Source organism: Phascolarctos cinereus, unplaced genomic scaffold (assembly GCF_003287225.1).
Source record: "Phascolarctos cinereus isolate Bilbo 61053 unplaced genomic scaffold, phaCin_HiC Scaffold_1;HRSCAF=81, whole genome shotgun sequence".
Lineage (NCBI taxonomy): Eukaryota > Metazoa > Chordata > Mammalia > Diprotodontia > Phascolarctidae > Phascolarctos > Phascolarctos cinereus.
Window position 1 is genome coordinate 129,511,318 of NW_027555514.1, and position 18,616 is coordinate 129,529,933.

The 18,616-nt window shown below is 39.9% G+C and overlaps 1 protein-coding gene across 6 annotated transcripts in view; it reads right to left on the bottom strand.

The window, feature by feature from the left end:
- The window catches only part of ST7 (suppression of tumorigenicity 7), a 283,470-nt gene extending 265,441 nt beyond the window's left edge, over positions 1–18,029 (bottom strand). For 2 of the 6 annotated variants that reach the window (XR_013486445.1, XM_078154113.1), the window contains exon 1: positions 17,691–18,029. Coding sequence is in view for 5 of the 6 variants with exons in the window: in XM_078154113.1 (XP_078010239.1) it covers positions 17,691–17,841 (151 nt within the window). In the remaining variant the exon portion in view is untranslated. The remainder of the gene's footprint in view (positions 1–17,690) is intronic. The other 4 variants (XM_078154112.1, XM_078154138.1, XM_078154131.1 and 1 more) reach the window with 4 other exon arrangements.
- Between the last annotated feature and the right edge of the window lie 587 nt (positions 18,030–18,616).

Sequence of the window (18,616 nt, forward strand, 5' to 3'; positions counted from 1 at the left end):
AAAGGGAAAGGTTTATATCAATAGCTATGGGATTTAACGCATTGCCACTGTTTTTTGATACCTAAAAGCAGTAGGAAAGAACTTAAAAAAAAAAAACCTTCTAAAATGTGTATGAAGAAATGGCTTTCAGTTAGAATTTGAGCAATTTTACAGAAAATGAATTGTGGAGTCAATACAAAGTTTCAAAACACCTGGTGACAATGTAGAATAATGCCTCAATTGTGTCATCATTTTGCTGTTTTAAAAGATGCAGAGAACATAACTTTTATTTAATAAAAACTACAGAAATCTGAGTACAAAGAAATAATTTCAAGAACATTAAAGGAGATTTTGGACCTGGTTGAGGACTTTAGAGCTGCAGAAGATTATGGTGGTTTAGAATATCTGTATGTAACTTATGATTAAAGGGAGTAAACATTTGGAGCCTGAGTATGATTATAAAAGGATGATATGTTTGATAGGGGAAATCTGTGGGTTACAGAGGAAGAAATTTGTTATTCACTTTGTACTTTTCTTAGAAAAAACTGTAATGTACTGTTGACATTTTTAATTAAATAGAAATTTACAATATGGCTTTTAAAAAAAGACTATGATTAGTTGAGTTTAGGCATAAATTATTTCACATGATCAGTTTAGAAGAATTTTCCCCCCGGTATATATGTATGTTGCATAAATGTAGTCTTTTTCTGTTCAGATAATGAATCTTTTGGGAAAGTGAATTTTTCAAAATTAATTTCAGACTATAATCTTAATATTAATAGATGGAACATGAATAGTAAAATTATGGCATACTGAGGGAAATTTGGGGGGCTCCAGACCTATGATTTCGGTGGTATGCGGTATTATTGGTAAGAAAACTCCCTTTGCCACTGCAGATCCACAAGGGTTCTGCAACTTACAGTTATAGAGAGTTTATTGGGAGAAGTGAGAGGTTAAGTGACTTACATAGGGCTGTACAGATAGTATTGTTTATCAGAGGCTAAATTTGAACCCAGGTTTTCTTCCCTGTGATACTGACTCTATCCACTATATCATGCTGCCTCTCACTGAGATACTAGGAACTTATAAATACTTAATCATTTCTCTTATTAGTTTTTTTCCCCTAAACTAAAAACTGAATTTCCATTTTCATTTGGTTAAAAGTTAGAGAATGTAATAAAAACTAGTACAAAATATAACTGAAGATTGGGAGAAAACCATTTGTGATTTGACATATTAATTTTTTGAATGATAAATTTCTGTATCCCAGGATAAGTGCAGACATGAATGTCATTTGCTTATGAATCTGCATTACTTTTGAGGATTAGCTGAAGTAACTAGGCATATTTAGCCTGGAGAAGAGAAGCCTGATGGGGAGGGAGGGGCGTTGAATAGGATAGATATCTTCAAATATTTGAAGTGATTAGACTAGCTCGGTCTGGTCCCGGAGGGCAGAACAAGGGAGCAGTGGTTAGAAGCTGCCAAAGAGCAGCAAATTTAATCTTGACATCAGGAAAAACTTGCTAACAATTAGAGCTGTCCCAAAGTGGAAAGGATTGCCTGAACTACAGAGGTGTTGGGTTCTCTCTCCTTTAAGGTCTTTAAGCCTAGACTGAATGATTAGCTGTTTTAAAGCTTCTCTGAATTTTCCATATTTGATATGGGGGCAGGAGGGGTGGAAGGGAAGAGTTAAAGAGGTGTCTTCCGTGCATGTCCTCCAGTTACATTAACGTCTTCCAGTTTGTTTGGCTGCTAAACTTTAGTCATTACTCAGTGTATGGGCATCTACTTTATTTCAATTTCTTTGCTGCCTTAGAAATGCTGTTGTGATATTTTGGCATATGGGGGACCTTTCTTTTTGAATTTAATGTCTTAGTAACCGCCTTAAAGAACTGGAGATTTTTTTTTTGCCTTCCTTTGTACCCCTAGCTAGCCCCTAGCCCAGTCCCTAACAAATACAAGTGCTTAATAAATGCTTGTTGACTGACTTGTAGGCTATAGACCTAAAGCATTTGGCTATTGATGGTGGTCACCACTCCTAAAATGTCACCATAGTGACTGGGGAACACACTCTCCCACCAAAACTCTCAATATCTGTGGTCAAGACAGGGTACACATTTATAGGAACCTGTCAGAAAAACAGGTTCCTGCAGGAGGAAAACCCCTGGGCTTAGGGCAGTTTACAACTCTGGACTGTAGGCTTTTGAGGTCATCATTGGTCCATTTAGGAACATCTGTACTAGAAGTAACTGCTCTTGCTGTTGGTCCTAGCTACTCTTCAGATGGGCAGATCTTTTTCTCTTGTGTACTAGAACACAGTATTTACAAGCTCCTTCAACTTACAAATCACCATTAAAATGGTATTTAGGAATCTCTCATATGAATAGAATCTACCTTTAAACCAGGAAACTGTAAATAAAGCCCTTCAAACTAGCAATCTCTTGGGATACGTAGGAGAGCTCAGCCATTTATTTACTCACCTGAATGTTGTACTGTCCAATCAGAATGAAGCTCATATCAGCATAGCTCAGGTTGACCTGCTAAGCTAGGCAAACAAACCTAGCCTAGGTAGGCGCCAGTCACTCCACCAACTGCCAGCTTCTTGCTACTCATAAGGCAAGCAGGCCAGCACAGGAGAAGCAGTGGGGCAATCCGAGGAAGAGACAAGAGGTAGCATGTACAATGCAAGTCAAACCACCACCACTTCCCTTGAGATCCTGATAAATGCAGAACCCAAGAGCCTTGAGAAGAGCAGCCATATTGTAAATTTCTATTTAATTGAATATGTCAACAATACATCACAGTCTTTTCTAAGAAAAGTACAAAGTGGATTACAAATTTCTTCCACTGTCATTGGAAAAGGCATTGGTCAAATCACAGTTGAATTCAAATCACTGAAATGTACAAAGCATTCCAATCCACATCCATTAAAAATTACACCTAAAAAATAAACATAAAAGATAAATTTGTAAGGAAAGAAATGTCATTCTCTCTAGCATCGAGATCTCTGCAAAAAAATCAGCCGAAAGAATAATCTATAGCATTTTTAAATAATATATTTTAACAGAATAATAGAGTGAAATGTCATTACCCTTGACAAAGATCATAAAATTCCATGTCTCATAAAAATCTGGATAAAACCACTCACTATAAAAAGCCTCTTACATTTTAAAAAACTGCTTCAGTTCACATTTACATTACCTTGCTCAAAGCAGAGGTATTCTTATAGTTGAGTTACAATGCTTAAAACAGTTATTCAAAAGTAAAAGCAAATGATCCTTGTCCAGGAACCACAGAGATTTCCTTAATGTTTTAGGTTTGTTTATTTTTTTAAGCTCCCTGAATATTTGCACATTATTTATGAAGGGCAGAGGGCATTCCAAAATACCGCGCTGGACCGTGGATCAATACGGGTCTCAGACTCACTTGTCACACCACAAAACCCACTCACAATCTAGTCCATTTATAGCTTCCTGAAAAATAATGATGGAAAAATGTCCTTCTTCAATAAAGATAAATTTTTATTTTACTGAGAATCTTAGTGGTCACAATGGAGCAAAGACCACCGTGATTATATTGCATAGCTAAAATAAGGATTTGAATTTAACTGGACTTGTCAGTGAAGCATTTTAATGCCCTACAGTACTAGTAGTACTTTAACATAATCTAAATTATGGTTAATAGCAACATTCAGTCAACAGGGTCATACAGAGCTATGTTTTACTCAAAATGATGCTTATGATTATAAAGTAAATAAAGCAGTTTATAAACTGCTTTGATACTGTCAGTTATGAGGGCTCACAGAAAATTATGTCAAAATTTGATTGCCAGGAGAAAAGTTCATCAGCATCGTACGTCAATTTCATGACAGCATGTTTGCCAGGGCTCTGGATACTAGACAATGTGCTTGTGCTTTCCCAGTCACCAATGGAGTGAAACAAGGCTGTGTGCTTGCTCCCATGCTTTTTAGCATGAGGTTTTCAGACATGGATGCAGCATCGAGGTCAACTACCGAACTGATGGTAAATTCTTCAACTTGAAAAGGCTACATATAAATAAGCCAAGACCAAAGTGGAGGGAGTGTTGGTGCATGATTTTCTGTTTGCAGATGATTGTGCATTCAATGCAGCCTCTGAAGCTGAGATGCAACAAAGTATGGATCAATTTTCTGCCGCTTGTGTTAATTTTGGCCTAACAACACCAAGAAAACACAGGTCCTCCATCAGCCACCATCACATCATCTATATGTGAAACCATTGGTTACCGCAAATAGAGAAGTTCTGAATGCTGTGGATAAGTTCACTTACCTCGGCAATGTACTTTCCAGGGATATACACATTGATAATGAGATTGACACACATTGCCAGAGCTAGCTCAGTGTTTGAGAGGCTCTGCAGGAAAGTATGAGAGAGAAGAGGGGGATTAGACTGACTACCAAACTGAAGGTTTACAGAGTTGTTGTGCTGACCTCATTGTTGTATGCCTGTGAAACCTAGACAGTATACCAGCGCCATGCCAGGAAACTGAATCGCTTCCATTTGAATTGTCTTAGGAAGATTCTGAAGACCACTTGTCAGGATAAGATACCAGACACTGAGGTCCTTTCTCGAACTAAACTGCCAAGCATTCAAACTCTGTTGCAGAGAGCACAACTCCAATGGGCTGGCCACATTGTTCGAATACAAAATGTATCCCTGCCAAAAAACACTACTTTATGGAGAACTCACACAGTGCAAGTTTCACATGGTGGTCAGAAGAAGTGATAGACACTCTCAAGGTGTGACACTGGAGAGAGACTGAAACAGGACTGCTCAGCGTGGGGTGCCTACTTCTGAGAAGGTACTGCGCTCTATGAGCAAAGCAGAACTGAAACAGCTCAAAGAAAAAGCAGGATGCTCAAATTTAGAGAATCACCCCAAATGTTCACAGGGACTATCTGTGCCCGACCTGCGGTAGAGCATTCTGAGCCCATATTGGTCTGATCAGCCACAGGCGGGCACACTGAAACTTGATTCTAGCATGGTGATGTCATTTTGGTCCTCTTCAAGAACAAAGGACAACAACCAACCAATCACATGAAGGCTAGCAATTGCTGTTATTGTTATCGTTGTCATATTTTCCTTTCAAGTGAATTCAAAGAGCTTTATTGGGAAATGTCAACTTACTCATCTTCAGGTCAATCAAACTTACCTGAGGAAGATGGCAGACCTTATTACCTCTTGTTTATACCTGTCAGAGAAGCTTAGAAAAGTTGTATAAAACAGCCCCATTACTAATTTTTATGCTCTTTAAGGATTTTTTTGGAGAGCACGTAGAATCCAGGGAATTCTACCACCCAGATTACTCACTTATATCTCTGTGCCAGACACTGTTAAAACCCTAGAGATCAAAAGACAAGAGCTGGGGCAGCTAGGTGGTGAAGTGGATAGAGCACTGGCCCTGGACTCAGGAAGGCCTGAGTTCAAATACGGCTTCAGACACATAACACTAACTAACTATGTGACTCTAGGCAAGTCACTTAACCCCACTGCCTAGCCAAAAAAAAAAAAAAAAGAAGAAAAAGACAAGAACAAAAGTGTTTGCCCTCAAAGAGCCCACATTCTATTCCAACCACCAATTTTAAAGGATATTATGTGAATCCCCACCCCATTACTCTCTTCTTCCTCCACATTTTTTCCCTTTTTCTCTAAGTCACTTACTTTTTTCCTTACCAAAGAAATTAAAGGCTTTAAAGTCTGAAAACTTAAAAAAAAAATCAGACTTTTTTTTTTCAAAAAACAAGGAAGGACAGTGTGGCATAGTGGAAAAGTCAAATTCATCTGAGCCTCAGTTGCCTAATCTGTAAAATTAAAATCTTGACCTAGATGAGAAGTTCTGCTCTAATTCTTAATCCACTATGAATCTCTAGGTCTTCTTCAAAATCTACCTTTTTCCTCAGTCTCTTCCAATCAAGAAAATTTTTCTTCAACTATTCATGACAAATTTTTAAATGATTTGATTTTCTAGTTTTTAATTACTATTATTCTAATAGTGGAGTCTCCCATTTTTCACTCCAAATGTAACTGCACTATTTATACACATTGTTTTTCAAGGGAAATGTATTTCTAGTTCTATACAGCAAACCTGGAAGAAAATTTTTGAAATGCTCCCCATGTGAAAATTGAAATTTACCTGCATAAGAACTACAGAGTAGTAGAGCTGGTACATATAGGCACCCTCTTATAGGCACCCTCATTTCACATATGAAGATACTAAGGCTTAAAGAGATAAAATCCTGTTGCCAAGGTCAATCTGCAAGTTAAGTGACAGCTTTTTTCATGGCTGGCTGTTCCCAGTGCTGGGAATGTTCTCCTTCCCCATCTCTGCCTCCTGAGCTTATCTGACTTCTTTCAAGTCTCTGGTAAAGTCTCACCTTCAGCAAGAAGCCTTTTCTAGCTCTCCTTAAAATCCTGTCTTTCCTCTGAGATAACCTCCAATTTATCCTGTCCATGTTTTATTTGTGCACAGTACATCTTGTGCTGTCTCTCCCATTAGACTTATGAGCTCCTTGAGGGACAGAATTGTGTTAGGCCTTTCTTGGTATCCCCAGTACTAAGCTCAGAACCTAGCACATACTTAGTGCTTAATAACTATGACTTGGTTGACTGACTGGAGTTACAGAGAAAGGACTTGAACCTAAGATGTTTTTAGTCCAGGACTCTTTCTAGCTCATTAAGTTCCTCCTGCCCACAGGCAGCTTAAAGTCTAGGTGAAAAAGTAAAACCAGCTGGGTCCAAAAATAAATTTAAATTGAAGTTTTAAAAAAAATCTGGAAGCATAAAAGCCTAGCATACTGTACACACAAGTAAGAAAAAACACAATTAGGAGTAAAAATGGGAATGGCAGAACAAGATGTCTCTCCAACGATCAGGACCAGAAACTCCAGTATTTGATCAGTAAGTTTACTTATCTCCTAACGGGTTGGAATAACTTAATAAAATCTTCTGATGCTGTTAAGTGATCGTTATCTTTTTCAGTATCCAACTCTGTATTACTGCACTGATACAAAATTTTCTTTTCTAAAAAACTGACATCACTTTGCTTTATGAAACAAAAGAAACCCCATGAAAATTGGCTGTGAAACAAATTTCAGTATCTTCACATTGACTCCAATATAACAGCAGAATATGCTGAAAAATACGTTTTTCAGCTATGACTGAAAAATTCTCATATAGACTGAATTTATAACTTTTGGCAAAAGGGAAGATAGAAACGAGCCCCAAGGTAAGCTGAGTTTTGTTTTGCCTGCTGGCACTGTTTTGCAGCACCTTCCAGTTCTAAATCTTTCCTCTAGAGTTGGCCATCTCACTGACTTTTATCCTTGAACCACAAAATGTTTTCACACTTAAGCAGCAACTAGATTTACAACTGGAGAGCCCAACACACAACTGACAATGAAAATTACTGACATCCTAAGTCCTAGGCTAAAAGTCTCACCAAACAAATTCGTTTTCTCTAAATCAGCATAGTGAGTTCATTAAAAATAAAACATGTGTGTACCAACAAAAAAAATTCTTCAATCTTACAACACAAAACTGAACAAATACTTAGTTAAGCTCACGACATCGTAAGGACATGTGGATGCTATTTACCTCCCCCATTCCCACCCTATGTCTTTATTCCTACAAACCTATGCCTCAAGAAACCTACATCATTTTTATACAGTGAAATCCTATTCACTCCTCAAAACCTCACTCAAATGTCACAATCTCTGCATAACCTTCCCACATTTTCCTGATAAGAAACGCCTTTCTCTTCTTAGGAAATCAATTTGATTTTTCATTCAAACATTTATTAGGCATTTAATACATGCAATGCATTGCACCAGACACTGGGAAAGATACCAAGATAAATGAGACTTAGTTGACATTCTCAAGGAACTTAAAATCTAATGATTACATAAAACTTTAATTGTGTTTCTCTCATGCAATTTTGTATTGATTGTTTATATATATATGTACATATATATATATATATGTTTTCCCACTATACTGTATGCTCCTTGAAAGCAGATACCAAGTCTCATTAATCTTTTCATCCCCTCCAGGGCCTCCTAGCACAATACTTTGTACATAATTAACAGCTGCTGAATGAGTGAATGAATGAAAGAAAATGATATTCAAAATTTTAAATCTACTTGAGAGCTTGTGATAGAAGGGGACATCCCGGTGCAGTCATTTCAAAGTCATGCTAATAGGGAGCAAGTCACTTAACCTAGCTGTGTGCCCCAGTATCTTTATGTATAAAATGGCAACAATCATTCCTAAATTATGAACCTCACAGTGATACTGTGAGCAATGACTATGAAGCACTATAAATATATGACATTATTTCTTTCTTGTTACAGGAAAAGAATTCTCACTTGTAAAGGAAATTTCAATATGATAGACCCCAAGTCACTTTCCAAATAACACACAGCACTACTACTAAAATACAATTACTTTAATAATGAATCAAAGTACAAATAAAAACACTGTAATAATTCTAAGAAGGGAAATATTGCTTCCAATGGGGAGGAATGAGGGAAGGCTTTCACGGGGAAGATACTATTTGAAGCAAACCTTAAAGGACAGATAGATTTTTAATATGCCCAAGTACGAAAATGGTATGAGAATCATGTAAGCAAAGGCTCAGAGGTAGAAGAACCCAAAGAATGATGACTAATCCAGTCTGGATTTTAGGATAAATAAATGGAAACAATGGGATATAAGGCTGGTTGTATTTAAGTTAAGACAGGCCTTGAATTGATACAGTTCATTATATAGTGGTTTAAAAAAAGGGTCCTACCTAGATTCAGGAGACTTGGGGAATCCCAAAAATCCCACCTTGGATATTAACTGTGTGATCATGGACAAATCACTTAACTTCTCTTTATAACCTCAGTTTCCTCAGCTGTAAAATGGAGATAGTAAAACATATTATACAATGACAAGGAAAATCTGAGCTCACATCTAGCCCCTGACAATTACTAGATGTGTAACTGGGCAAACTCTGTCTGTTTCAGTTTCCTCCACTGCAAAATGAGGATAATAATAGCACCTACCTCCCAGGGTTGTCGTAAAGATCAAAGGAGATAATCTGTGTAAAGGCACAGTGCCTGGAACATAATATGCAGTTAATAAAAATGTTTCCTTCCTTCCTTCACAGCTCTGTTTTGATAAAATGACTTTATAAACCTTAATATATCAATATTAGTTGTCATTACTGCTGAATGCCATGCTCAGAAATTTTTACTTTATTCCTAAGGTAACAGAGAGTTTTTGAGTGACAATGAAGACTAGAGGATGGGAGGTGGGTTAGAAGTCTATTTGTTGTTCAAGTGAGGGGAAATAAGCAACTCAACTAATTTTGTGGCAGTGGGACTGGAAAAGGGGATGAATGCAAGGAATATTGAGGAGTCAGACTGTCAGACTTCTTAAGGTTTATAAAACATTACATTATTACGGAAACAGAGGCAGGAATAGCTCTAATTCTGGAATCTAAACTGGAAAAAAAAGATTAAGTACATCGAATTGCCTCATCATTTAACTCACCATAAGATAGTTCCAAGGTAATGAATTTTTCTGCCAGCCGCAGTTACAAAAGGGGTTATGATCATGGTAGGATCTGACAAAATTACATATCCTTGAAACACTGAAACATTTATTCCCTTGATGTTAATTAAGACAGTCACTATAAGATCAGTTTTAAAGACCAGAGTTTTAAATGTTGCTTACATAAATCCAGGGAGCTAGGTAGCACAGCGAATAAAGTATTCTACCTGGAGTCAGGAAGATTCATCTTCTTAAGTTCAAATAGGGCCTCAGACACTTAGTAGCTGTGTGACGCTGGGCACTTTTACCCCATCTGCCTCAGTTTCCTCATCTGTAAAATTAGCTGGAAAAGGAAATGGCAAACAACTCCAGTATTGCCAAGAAAACCTCCAATGGGATCATAAAGAGTTGGACATGACTAAAAATGACTGAACAACAAAAATTCCTAATGTCAAATCCATGATGGAAACTAGGACATTTGGAAGTACATTAATAACAACCATAATATTTTATAATGTGTTATTAGAGATACTGAGCTAGAGGGTCTTGATTCTAAGTGTCTTGAGGGTAGTGACCAGTGCCTAGCATAGTGACATGCATATGTGAGATGCTCAATTAATGTTTGCCATTGAATAAATAGTAGGGGCAATGCCTTATAACTGAGACTCAATTACTTTAATAAACTTCAAGAAATTTCACACTCCAAATTGAAAGAAATAGAACTTTGAGTGGTCAAATAGTTCGATTTAGCCCTTCATTATTAAAGTGGCCTTGACTCCAACCGGAATTTCTTTGCCATAATAATTCCAAGCTGCAATCTAAAGATGAAAATGCAGAGGTGGATATACACAAAACATTTGTGCACAGCAGTTTAAACAGCCAATTCATTGACTATCCAGTAAGGACAGAAATGCACACCCACTAACCCTGTCAATAGTGACCACATTCCCCAAAGGCATGAAACCCATTTTGTTAATCATGCTTAGACAAAGCTTCTTTATTTAACAACAATAAAAAAAAGACCATCCTAGGATTCCTCCCTCCCCTTCCAGGCAAAAGAAGGTTTTTTATATCTATCTATCTATCTATCTATCTATCTATATATTAATATATATCTGTGTGTGTGTCTGTGTGTGTATGTATATATATATGTATGTATATGTACATGTATGTGTATGTATGTGTGTATGTATATAATTACCAGAAATTGAGAAATATATATAATATTTTCCACCAAATAACTCCGATGAAGATGAAAAGTGACAGGGAAAGGAATAAGTATTTACATAGTGTCTACTAAGTCCGAAGCACTGTACTAAGCATGTTTTACAAATAAGTTCTATTTGATCCGCACAACAACTTTGAGAGACAGATGCCATTATTATCCAAATTTTATAGTTAAGGAAACTAAAGCAAACAGAGGTTAAGTGACTAGTCCAGGATCATACTATTTACTAAGCATCTGAGGCTGAACTAAGTACCTGAGGTCTTCCTGACTTCAGGCCCTATCCTTGGCACTACCAGCTGCCTCTAATGTGTAATCTAATTTATTTACAATTATACATTTAATATGTAATTTAATTAAATAACTTTAAGCCACAATTATCCCACTATATATCCTAGGCAACTGGGTGGCACAGTAGACAGAATGCTGACATTAGAATAAGGAACATAGGAATTCAAATCCTGCCTCAGATACTGAATAGCTCTGTGACCCTGGGTAAGTCATTTAATGATTACTTGCCTCAATTTCCTCACCTACAAAATAGGAATAATAACAGCACCTACCTCTCAGTTCTTGTGAGGAAAGAATGAGATAGTATCTGCAAAGCACTTTCCTAACATAAATGCTAGATGATAATAATAATAATTTCAGTGTATAAATTGCTAAAGTACATCCTCAACTGTGGAGACATGTTTCCAAAAATTATTTAAAGAGTTATAAAATCACTTAAGTCATCTGGCATTAAAATAGCAAAACTGCACATTTTTAAAAATGATATATTACATAAATTATTTTATGTTCAGCTCCTGCAATGCTTCAAATAAAGATAAAAGGACTACTGTCAAGATACTATGAGGAGACACCCTGTTTTCCAGAGCTAAGGTCCAGCAAGCAGGCTGTGCCCTGAGTCTGGCTTAACAACAATCCTTTTCGAATGGATGATCCCTGAGCTCAGGCAAGTACCAACAGACCCAGACGTGAAGCCCTGCTACGATGGGACTTTTCGACACTAGACAACGGTGCCTCACTGTTGCTGTTGTGCCTCACTACTGTTGCTATACTACACTGTTTAATTCTTTGTCTAGCCACAAGTATATAAAACAAGTTCAGCCACATTAAAGCTGGTCCCCCTACAAGGGGTAGGGGCCCCTGGCACATGTGTCTAATCTGCCTCCTTGCTTACAAACGGTTTCCCTCACTTCAAAATTAAACTTCTGTTTGATTCCTGACTCTCCCATCTGTAGCCTGCTCAGTTCAGCTCCAGCCATCCACAGGTTAGATGCCAGTTTGCTCCAGTTGACACACCTAAACAACACTGGTATAAAGTTAGTTATATCACTATGGTTTTTCAGAGCCAAAACTACTATACTGCTTTTCTTATTAAACAAAGCCTTATTTGATTCTTCCTACCTACAATTAGTTTTCTGTCTTGATATAAAGTTGACCTCTGGAGTTACTGCTCTTGGGAAAAATATGACATGTAATAAAATGTTCAGTGTTTTAAAAAATCTTGTTAAAAGCTTAGCCTACCATATTTTCTGTAAAACATAAAACCACATTAACAAACCTTCTCCATCTAAGCATAGGCCCATTATGTCACAAGTCCAAACACATGCTGTAGTGTTTAACATCAAAGTTAAAGTATGAAAGCTGACCTTTGTATTCTATTAGCCTTTTTCTCCCTTCTTTTCAACTCATTTTTCATTGCAAGGTTCAGGAGCCCCTGTAAAGCAACAGAGTTATCTCTGTAAAGTCTAAAGCAAGGGATGCTGGGAATTTTCCCATCTTTAACCTCCCTACTTTAATTGGCATTAGGTCAGTTCAATGAAAATACATCAATTCCCTGAAGGGAGAATGGAGGAGGAAAAGAAGGAGAGTACCAAAATTAACGTCAGAAGAAAATGAAATATATGTGTGTATGCATATATATATATATATATACACACACACACATATATAACAAATATAAAGAGCAGTGAAGCTCTTAATTTTCAGTATATTCTACAATTTCCCCCAAATTAGTAATGCCATTTCTTGGAAGAAAAAAAATTCCATAAGGTGTTATAAACCTTAGAAGTTACTTTTTCTTGGCCACAAAATTTGATCTAGAAATGTAAAAATGCTGGATTCCAAAATCACAAAGTACATAAACAAAGAAGGAACACTATAGGCAATATGCCAGTCAGTGAGAGTTTCAAGAAAAACTGACATTTTCAGCATATTTTCTATAACCTAGAGAAAGTGCAGAACTGGTTCTGTTCTAAGCAAGAGCCCTAGACAACCTCAGGATATTTCTTTCTCAGCCAGGCAGTGCTTGTAAAAGCAATGTAGAGATAATGTTCTCAATTTCCCAGAGAGGCCTGAACACACTTACTATCCCCTAAAAAGAGTTCTTATAAGAAAGTAGGCTCTCAGGAGACTATTTGCCTTGTCTGTCACAAGAAAAGAACAATTACCAGGGGAACTGTAAACAGTAAAATTGTCCATGTTTAAAAGGAATGGGTAAGGGATTTCTCTCTTTTCCCATACAGACTTTTTCAAAATAAGGAGATAGTTACTGTCTCAGGAAGCTAACAGGGCCTTTGGCATTTGCCCTTTGGCACTGAGGACTCAATAGTCTGACCTTAAAGACCTTTTCCAAAAAGGGAGAAAAAAATTAAACCTGACAATAAACTTTTGGCAGTTTTCCCACTATTTTCTCTACTCATTTTAATGTAGGGGAAAAAAAAGAAATGGTCTCCAGTGCCTCTTACAGCACTTAGAAAAAGCAAAATTATATTGAAGTAGATTAATTTAAGTCTCAAAAATGGAAAGCATCCTTAGAGGTTATTTGACCATACCCTATGCAGAAGTCCCCAGACAGATGATAATAGGACCTAGGCCTGTGAAGGGCCCTTAAAAATCACCTAGTCTAAATTCATTTTACAGATGACAAAACATTAAATTATTTACCCAAAATCATACTAAATGGCAAAGCTGGGATCACAGCCCCAAGTTTTCTGACTACATCTCAATGACCCTTTCTATTCCACCAGAAGGCTCCACAGTCTTTGCCTGAACTGGACAATCTTATTATTTAAAAATAAAAGAGGTGCAGCTATGTGGCGTAGCAGATAGAGCACCCATCCTGGAGTCAGGAGGACCTGAGTTCAAATCTGGCCTCAGACACATAACACTTACTAGCTGTGTGACCCTGGGCAAGTCACTTAACCTCTGTATGCTTTAATCCACTAGAGAAGGACATAACAAACCAGTCCAGTATCTTTGCCAAGAAAATCCCATGGACAGCACTGACATGATATGATCCACACTGGTCATGAAGAGTACAACAAGACTGAACAACAACAACAACATTGTTAAAAAGCTACTCCAAAGCCTAGGACAATGGCTAGGGGCACAGAGTAGGTGCTTAATAAATGCTTGTTCACGGACTAGACTGAAATCTGCCTTCCAATAATTTTCACCTTTTTGTCCTACCCTTCATAACAACAAAGAATAAGTAATATCCTTCTTTTAGTGGATAATCCTTCAAATAGTAGGAAACTGTTATCATGCTCCCTTTCCCCTTTAGATTCTCCAAGCTAATCATCTCCAGTTTCTTCAATCAATTTTCCATATTATATAGTTTCAAAGAATGGTGGAAGGAAATGTACTTTCAGATCTTTTTTGTTTGCTCTGTTTTATAACTGATTCTTCTGCCTCTTTTTTTTTTCATAGAGAAATGCCAAGGGACGTGAATTTCTCTCAGCCATTATCCTTTTACCTCAGGTACCTGCTTCCAAACACAGATGAAACTAGTCCTATATTAAACTGGTGTAACACCCCCTCAGTTTCTATTCTAGTCTTTGTTATCTCAAGAAGTGAAGATTCTACACACAAACTGCCAGAGCTATTTGGTGAAAATAGTTTTAAAGTTGTTAGAAAAGGCATATGATAATAGCTCATTTATGTATCCTTTCCACATAACAACACCATGAAATAGGTAGTTCAAATTCATGTTGCTACCTGCTTTTTACAGACTAGGTCACAAACCTAGAAAGAACTGCATCAGGAGTCAAAAGTTAAGTCTTTGATTCAAAAACTCTCTCCAAATTCGCATATATTTCCAGATCACCACGCTCCTGCATTAGTTTTTCTCCTAAAAACTAGATATCCATTCACCCCAGTTCATCCTTAACTTGGCTGTCAAATTAATCTTTCTAAAGAGCAGACTCAACCATGTCATCTCCCTGTTCAATAAATTCCAGTGGCCAGTAAGTGTCTGAGGCAAGACTCTCAATCCCTTGGGCTCTATTCATATTAGACCTTGCAGCCTAAATCCAAACTCTTTTTGGATTTGGAAATTAACCTTCAGAGAGGTTAAGTCACAAAGGTCACAGAGATTGCCAGAGGCAAAGTCAGAATTCAAATCAAGTCTTTGAATCCAAATCCAGAAACCTTTCCACAGTACTACAAATCCAAGATCATTTAGTTCTTAAGCTATACACAACACCTGAGAACCAAAAACCCTACTATTTCTAATTGAAAGTAAAGTTTTTCTCAAGTTCAGATACATGACTGCAACACAAGAAAAGAATCAATTAGTCAGTAAGTATTTATTCGGCACTTACTATGTGCTAGGAACTGTGTCTATCCTCTGTATACAAATACAAAAATAAAACCACTTCTTTCCTAAAAGGGCTTACAATCAAAGTTAGCATTAAATAACAAAAAAAATAATTTTGCTACCTTACATATTTAGACCCCCTCAAAAAACTATTAATTAAGAGTTTAATACAACACGTAGGAACTCCTCTCTAAAATCTTTTGGCCCCACCAGTTCACAGATCACTGTACTAATACAAAATCCACATGTAGTACAGTAATTCCAGAACTCTGAGACGGCTAGTAATCAATAGAGAACCTGTAAAAAGTAGTCCTGGGGACGGAAACTACAGTACACTTCAAGCCAAATTGTCATCACTTTCTAAAATACATCTCATTTTTTTGGTGTGGAATGTTTTGGAGAGGTTTCTGTTGCTGTGTTTTTAAGGAGTTGCTGGCTAGATAATTTTCCATTTTCTTCTACCATTACAAACCCTGAGACAGGAAAGTTGGGACACATTTCTTTTGTATGTGGGTTACTGCATTAAGTTCCAGACTGAAGTTCAGACAACTCTTGAAGACTCCAAATTGCAGAGCTGTTGCTGATCCTCAGAGACAGAGTGAGTTTCCTCACTAAGCTTTCCTTCTACCAATGAAATCACAAGTATGATCTTAAAAAAAAAAGTTCTGGACACAAATAATGAATGCCTTATATTCTGCTAAAGGAAGTGGAAAAGGGAAAGTTAGAAATTTCTTTAAAATTCCCACTAAGAGCACTGTAAATTCCAGATTTCCTGTCTTTATTTTTGTTCCTTCTACATCTGCTTTAGAGATCTGATGCTTCATTCATACTCCCTAACTTGATGAAAAGCAACCGACAAACCTTGTCAAAACAGTTAGAAATCCACCACCCCATTCAGCAGTCTCTGATTTTAAGGTCGAAAGCGGGTTACGAGTAAACAATCTTCATGCCACTCTGGCAGTAACACCGACTCACATTCATACAAATAGTGCTTCGAGGTTGACAACGTACTTTCCTTACACCCACCCCCAAGGACTTCAGAAGGGGGGCGGGGAAGACAGGCTGTTCTGCTCCCGAGCCAGCACCAGGCCCACCCAGATTCCCCACTCCTCCACCACCACCCCGGCAGGGTTTAGTCTGCTTTTCTCGACACGGAGCTCTCCTCTCCAACGCCTCGACAGGCCCGTTTTCACCCTCCCTCCTCATTTTCTGGCAACATCTTCACCCCCACGGTCTCCTGTAGCAACACTACAACCGGGCAGCACACCAGCGTGTGTCATGCCACAACTTTCTGACGGACGTCCAACTCGGTGGTGGAGCCTGGGCAACAGAAGTGACATATCTTTCTTAGATTCTGTTTCCTTTTGGATTTAAAAGGAACAAAATAGGGAAAAGAGTAGGGGTGATGAACTGGGAGAAGGAGAGAGATTACTTAGCAGCTTGAGGAGAGGTCTGAATGCTCCAGGACCAACCTGCCGGGGTGGTGGGGGGAGGCAGGAAGGATTGGGATGATTCCCCTTTCTCTGAACAGACTGACGCCCACCCCCTACCCTTCTCCAGCCTCTTCCCCGGACAAAGTTGCAAACTCTTGAAGTAGCTGCTGCTGCAGTTTGCTCTCAGCAGGGGGACGGCATGAGCAGGGGCAGAGGAGTGGGGGAGGAAAATTGGCTAGGATGATTCTCCTTCCACAGAACCGACCCCTCCTGCTTCCCCTGCCCAAGGTCCTTCCCAGGGGAACCGACCAAACTCTTCGAAGTAGCTTTTTTTTGCTGCACGCACACAGCAGGAACGAGGGCGTATGCGGAGGGGTCGCTTTGGGCCTGGCATCTTCCAGTGCGGGGCGAGGTGGTGAGGAAGCCCAACGGCTACTCCCCTACCTCCCGCACGTACGTGGCTCCCAAGAGCTCCACTCTCCCTCCTCCCCCCACCCGCAAGCTCCTGGTCCAGCCCTGCTCTCCACGCCGCCAGCTTCTCTTCTCCGGAGGCTACGGGAGAAGTTGGGGAAAGGTCACCCCGGGGGCTGTCCCCAGCCCCGGGGAACCCCACGCGGCCACTACCCGCGTGGGCGCCGAATCCCGCGGGCAGTAGGACCCGGGGGGAGTCGCCGCGGGGCTCATTCCCAAACTCCGCCAGCCCCCCCCCCGCCTCCGGGGGAACCCCAAGCACCCCCTCTCCCACTACACGCGCGCGGCCACTCTCCCCTCCCCCCCGCCCACGAGGCCGCCCGCGGGGGCGGGAGCGAGGGCCCCGGCACGAGTTGCACAAACTTTGGCGAGAGGGCCCGGGACGCCGGGCTCCCGCTTCCTACCTGTGCTCAGGTTGTCGTTGATTTTCAAGGGCACCCGCAGGATGTAGACGAGGAAGAGCATGATGAAGAACCACACGGTCCAGAGATAGGTCCACGACCACACGATGCACGACTTGAGCTGCTCCAGGAACCCCGGCCCCGCTTCAGCCATGTTTTCTGTCTCGCTCACCGGGGCTTTTTTTTTAAGTCAAGAGTTGCTGCTGCCGCTGCCGCCGCCCCCGGGGCTTCTCCGCACGGGCTGCCCGGCTGACTCATGGGCCGGCCCAGCGGGAGCGCGGCGAGCGAGTGAGGAACGCGGGCTGTCCCTCCGCCCCGGCCGCGGCGGCCCCGAAGCCCCCGCGCTGCCCCGGCCCACACTTTCTCCTCCCTCACGGCTTCTTCCCGGCTCGGGATCCCGGCCCCCGCTTCTCCTCCTCCTCCTCCTTCCCCTCCCCCTGCCGAGGTCACCGAGCGGCGGCCGTGCCCCCCCCCCCCGCCCGCTTTAATAGTTAGGATACTACTAGGTAACGAGACCGAAGTGCCGCCTCTTAAAGGAAAAACTGCGGCCCCGAGCACAGCGTGGCGGGAGCCCCGGCCCGGGAGAAGCACCCCCCGTCCCGGGCTCCTCACCCCTCCCGGGTCAAGGAGCCCGAGGTCTTGGGGCAGCCCAGGCACCGACCCGGCTCCGCGGTACAAAGGAAACCAACTGCACAGAAAGACGGGGTTCAGCACTCTTGGGGAGGCACACAATTACACATATTTCTGGAACAGATAGAGCATAAAATGTTAGGGTTACAAAGAAAACCAACTATATTGAAATACAGGGATTAACCGTCGTATAGAGTTATGTAATTGTGCAGATATTTTTGAACAACTTGTGTTGTTTATGTGTGTACACATATACAAAGACAAGTTATCTCAAAAGGCATAAAATAAATAGGATTACA